At 57.7% G+C, this 5,495-nt stretch overlaps 1 protein-coding gene across 1 annotated transcript; it reads right to left on the minus strand.

The window, feature by feature from the left end:
- Positions 1–1,347: 1,347 nt before the first annotated feature.
- LOC136480140 (phenylalanine ammonia-lyase-like) lies at positions 1,348–1,790 on the minus strand. Its single transcript, XM_066477777.1, has 2 exons — positions 1,591–1,790; positions 1,348–1,513 (listed from the first exon to the last, which is right to left on the minus strand). Exons 1-2 carry the CDS (start codon positions 1,788–1,790, stop codon positions 1,348–1,350), a joined length of 366 nt encoding a protein of 121 aa, XP_066333874.1.
- Positions 1,791–5,495: the final 3,705 nt, after the last annotated feature.

A 5,495-nucleotide genomic window follows, 5' to 3' on the forward strand; every position in this document is an offset into this window, starting at 1 on the left:
AGATATGGAGGATATGACAAAGTTGGCATTGTTACTAAGGATATTACAACTATTTTGTTAATAAATAAAGTATTATCGTCATCCTTATGTACTTATTCCTCTTACTGTTCATTACCAGGTAGCTTTGATGATAAAAAAACAGCGATGACGAAGAAAACAGCGATGAAGAAGAAAATTAAGCCTACTACTGTGGTGTCCCAACCACCAAAAATGAAAAAGAGGTGAGATATTTGACATATTGATCTAAATAAAGTACTATCCTCATGTACTTGATTCCTCTTATGGTTCATTTTTCAGGTTCTACTAGTGCTAGCTTTGATGATAAAAAAACTCTTATGGTTCATTTTCAGGTTGAGATAGGTCCACGCCACCTGACTGGAGGATCAACTCAACAATGCAGAGAAACACAAGTGTCTTCAAGATAAGAAGAAGCCAAAACCAAACTGCTCATACATTAGCAAAACAGGCATTTGTAGGGATTCAATCCCACCCAACGAGTCTATCATTCAGTTGTTCCAACAGAAGCCATGTTCTACAGTGCCCGTTAAGGGATGCACTGACCTCTGTAGTTACAGACTCTGTAACCATCCTATCAGCTTCATGCTGTTGAAATAAAAGTGTGCTTGTTGTAAAAAAAAAGTTTAGATATCGACAAGAGGGAGCTCTTATGACCACGAAAATGCACATTGTAGGCCATGGCGTCGCAGCTGCGGGAACACAACAACATTCACATCAACTTTAGCTACTAGTACAAGGAACGGTAATATTGAGAGTATCTTCTGCTAGTCTGATGATTGTAAAAAACTTCACAATGATCTTGAAACGCTCCGTCTTGAGCCGCTATACTTTTGTTTTTGTTTTTCCTATATACTTCTCTGCTCTTACGCAGTGCAGGTGCAGCTCAGCACAGCGGCAGGGGCTCGCCGTTCCACTCCTTGAGGCACTCGAGCAGCGGGTCGATGTGCTTGCGCTGGTTGATGGCCACGAGCACCTTGTTCAGCACCTTGAGGCACTCATGTAGGAGCTGCCTTCCAAGATGTGCTCCATGATCGCGGCAGCCTCGATCTGTCCCGGGTGGTGCTTCAGCTTGTGCGTGAGGTGGTCGGCGAACTCCAGCTTGCCGGTCATGGCCACCCAGAACACCGCGGAGATGACCTCAGCCATGATGGCGAGCACGTTGGCCTCAAAGAGCGCGGTGGACGCGAGGCCAGAGCCCACGGCGGTGCCGTTGACCATGGCGAGACCTTCCTTGGGCTGCAGCTTGAAGAAGCTGTGCTCGATGCCGGAGATCTTGAACGCCTGGGCGGCATCCACTATCCTGCCATCGGGGGCCACCGCGACGGAGTTCTAGCGGCCCGTGATGAGGCCGGCAATGTAGGAGAGCGTGACGAGGTCGCCCGACGCGGTGATGGTGCCCCGCAGCGGCAGGAACGGCGTGACGTTGGCGTTGAGCAGCTTCGCGATGGCCTCGAGGATCTCGAAGCAGATGCCGGAGTAGACCCGCCGGAGCTCCCTGGCGAAGAGCGACTCGGGTGCCTCCGCCTCCTCTTCCTCCCCTTCCCTCCCTCTCCGTCGCCGCCGGCGCAGCACCTCACGACGTGGAGGCGCAGCCGCACGGGCAGCCGTAGCAAAGGGGACGTGGCGGCGGCGGCGGAGGCCGACGGCGAGCGGGTGGCACGGATCTCCTCACGGTCGGCGCCGCCTAACCTGGCAGCTCCCGGTTCACAGGGGCGTGGGCGGCTCGTCGGCGCAAGGGCAGAGAGAGATGGGATCAGATTGGCTGGTGGCATGGCGTCTTTGTGGCAAAGCTCGAAGAAATGGGATCAGGATGGGATCGACGGGAGGAGTAGCGAGCGCGGAGCAACGGCTACGATAGCCGGAGGCGAGGTGGGGGCGATGGGGGTGCGGTGGCCGGAGGCATGGCTGCCGCCGTCACGTAGGGCCACGCCTATACAAGGAAACGGCGCGCCCGGGACGGTCGCAGAGCCACTGAGGATCTGAGCGCGGTCGCCATGCATGCAGGCACGCCAGCTGAAGATATGGGATGATCTCCAGACATGCAGATCAGGAAGAAATGGCAAGTGGCTAGATGGAAATAATAGCCGATCAAGACCCTAGATTTAGGAGCAATTAGCTCCAATTTGTAGCGCCGAATGACCTATATATATGAGAATAATCAGGATAAATAATAATCAAGAAAGAATCATTACCTAATCTCTCTTCTAACTCCTCTAAACCGACTGGAGCTGAGGGGCAAAACCTCGCCCAGCTACCATGGGTCGCGGCTACGAACTCCGTAGCCGGGGTCCTACTAGTCTCGGACATGACGTCCTTGACAACCTGGTATCACGATCCAGGCCTTTCTCACCTCGCCGATCATCCTCGCCTCCGCCGCGGCTCCGAGCTACATCTGCCCCGCCCACCCCTCACCAAACTGCTGTCATGGGAGACCGGGAGGCCGCTCTACAGGCTACTCTGGACGCCCTGGCCGCCACCCTCAAGTCTCTGCAGGCATTAGTCGATGCCAACTCTTAGGCGATCCAACGCCTGAACGCTGCCCAGCCAACGTCGTCTTCCTCCGGCAACAAGTCCGCCACAGGGGAGCACCACCAGGACCGGCCGCCACGGTTCCAGAAATTGGATTTTCCGCGGTATGACGGCAAATCCGATCCGCTCATCTTCATTAACCGCTGCAAATCCTACTTCCACCAGCAGCGCATCATGGAGGAGGAGAAGGTTTGGATGGCCTCCTACAATTTGGAGGACAGTGCCCCGATGTGGTACATCCAGATATAGCAGGACGAGGGAATTCCATCGTGGCGCCGTTTCAAGGACCTACTGCACCTGCGCTTCAGACCCCCTCTGCGCTCAAACCCGCTCGGAGAATTGGCGGCGTGCAAGCGTACGGGCACCATCGTGGAGTACTAGGATCGCTTCCAAGCGCTCCTCCCTCGCACGGGCCGCCTGGACGAGGAACAACGGGTCTAGATCTTCACCGCAGGCCTCCAACCGCCGCTCAGCTTCAACGTCGAGGTGCATAATCCGCAGTCCCTTGTTGGAGCTATGCGCCTAGCACGCAAGCTCGAACTGCGGGAGCAGTACGTGGCGCCTCCACCTCGCGCGGCGCCCCGAGGCCTCTTACCAGCGCCCGCACCGCGTCTTGCTTTGTCGGCGCCGCCCGTGACGAACTCGTCCGCCCCGACCACAGTCACCGTGGAGGGCCGACCGGTCAAGCGCCTCACCCAGGCCAAGCAGGAGGAACGCCGTCGCTTGGGCCTCTACTACAATTGCGATGAGAAGTTCGGCCGGGGCCACAACCGGGTCTGCAAGCACCTTTTCTTGTTGGAGGGCGTTGTGGAGGACGACGAGGACGTTGAAGAAGGCGACACCGAGACGAGTCCCCACTTCTCGCTCCACCCCATCGTTTGCGTCCACTTCAGTGACACGATGCAAATCCAGGTCGCGCTGGGCGACACGTCCCTCATCGCGCTCCTCGACTCTGGATCGACCCACAATTTCATCTCCGAGGCAGCCACACAACACACAGGACTTCCTCTGCAGCACCGCCCTCACCTGATGGCGACGGTGGCCAACGGCGAGCGCGTCTCCTGCCTAGGCGTCATCCGCCAGGCCGCGCTCACCATCAGCGGCGACACCTTTGCCACAGACCTATTCGTCATACCTCTCATTGGCTACGACGTGGTCCTCGGCACGCAATGGCTCGCGTCGCTGGGGCCGATCCTCTTGGATTTCCATGCCCGGACGATGACATTCAAGTGGAACACGCGTGACGTCTGCTGGCACGGGATGGCAGGCCCTGCCGCACCTGGCCTCCGTGCAACTACTGCCAGCGCCACCCTATTGGATGAGCTCCTCGACTACTTCTCCGATGTCTTCGCCAAGCCCCATGGGCTGCCTCCTCCTCGCAGCTGAGACCACAGCATTATCCTCCTGCCAGGATTGCAGCCCGTGGCCGTCCGCCCCTACCGGTACCCGGCGACACACAAGGACAAGCTGGAGCGGCAATGCGCCACCATGCTAGACGAGGGACTCATACGCCGGAGCTCTTCGGCCTTCTCTTCCCCGGTCCTCCTCGTCAAGAAGGCCGACGGGTCGTGGCGATTCTACATCAATTACCGTGCCTTGAACGCGATCACCGTCAAGGATGCTTTTCCCATCCCGGTGGTTGATGAGTTGTTGGACGAACTCCACGGCGCCAAGTTCTTCACTAAGCTAGACCTTCGCTCGGGCTACCACCAGGTCCGCATGTGCCCCGCCGACATCGCCAAGAGGGCGTTCCACACACATGACGGGCCGTACGAGTTTCTAGTGATGTCGTTCGGGCTGTGCAACGCTCCGGCCACGTTCCAAGCGCTGATGAACGACGTCCTATGCCCTTTCCTTCGCCAGTTTGTGCTCGTGTTTTTTATGACATCCTCATCTACAACTCATCTTGGGCGGATCATCTCCGGCACCTCTGTGCCATCCTCACCGTGCTGCAGCAGCACCGACTCTTCGTCAAGCATTCTAAGTGCGCTTTTCGGGTCGCCTCCATCTCCTACCTAGGGCACGTCATCACCGAGGCCAGTGTCACCATGGATCCCGCCAAGGTGCAAGCGGTCCATGACTGGCCCCAGCCTCGCTCGACGTGTGCAGTACGGGGCTTCCTTGGCTAGGCGGGGTACTACCACAAGTTCGTCCACGACTGCGGCACCATTGCGGCTCCCCTCACGGCGCTGTTAAAGAAGGAAGGGTTCCGCTGGACCCCCGACGCCACCGTGGCATTCCAGGCCCTCAAAGCCTTGGTCACCTCGGCTCCGGTTTTGTCCTTGCCGGACTTCAACAAGCTGTTCGTCGTCGAGTGCGATGCGTCGACCCATGGGTTCGGGGCAGTGCTCATCCAGGAGAAACACTGTTCCCTCGCCGCCTACAAACGGGAACTGATCGGCCTCGTCCACGCCATCCGTCATTGGCATTCGTATCTCTGGGGACGCCGCTTCCTGGTGCGCATGGACCACTACAACCTCAAATTTCTCCTCGACCAGCGCCTCACGATGATCCCACAGCATCATTGGGTCAGCAAGCCCCTCGGGTTCGACTTCACCGTTGAGTACAAGCCCGATGCTACGTACATGGTGGCCGATGCCCTCTCGCGCCGCGACACTAAAGAGGGTGCTGTCCTTGCCATCTCCGTGCCTCGGTTTGACTATATCGAGCGCCTCCACCAGGCTTAGGACACCAATCTGTCCCTCGTTGCCATTAGGGACGAGATCACTGCAAGCACCCGGGCGGCGCCGTGGTCCCTCATCGACGACATGGTGGCCTATGATTCTCGCCTCTACGTTCCGCCGGCGTCACCACTACTGCCAGAAATCATGACCGCCGTGCATGAGGACGGCCACGAGGGTGTGCAGCGCACCGTGCACCGCCTCCGCCGTGACTTACACTTCCCCAACATGCGCCGCTTGGTCCAGGACTACGTCCGAGCTTGCTCC

Source organism: Miscanthus floridulus, chromosome 9 (assembly GCF_019320115.1).
Source record: "Miscanthus floridulus cultivar M001 chromosome 9, ASM1932011v1, whole genome shotgun sequence".
NCBI lineage: Eukaryota > Viridiplantae > Streptophyta > Magnoliopsida > Poales > Poaceae > Miscanthus > Miscanthus floridulus.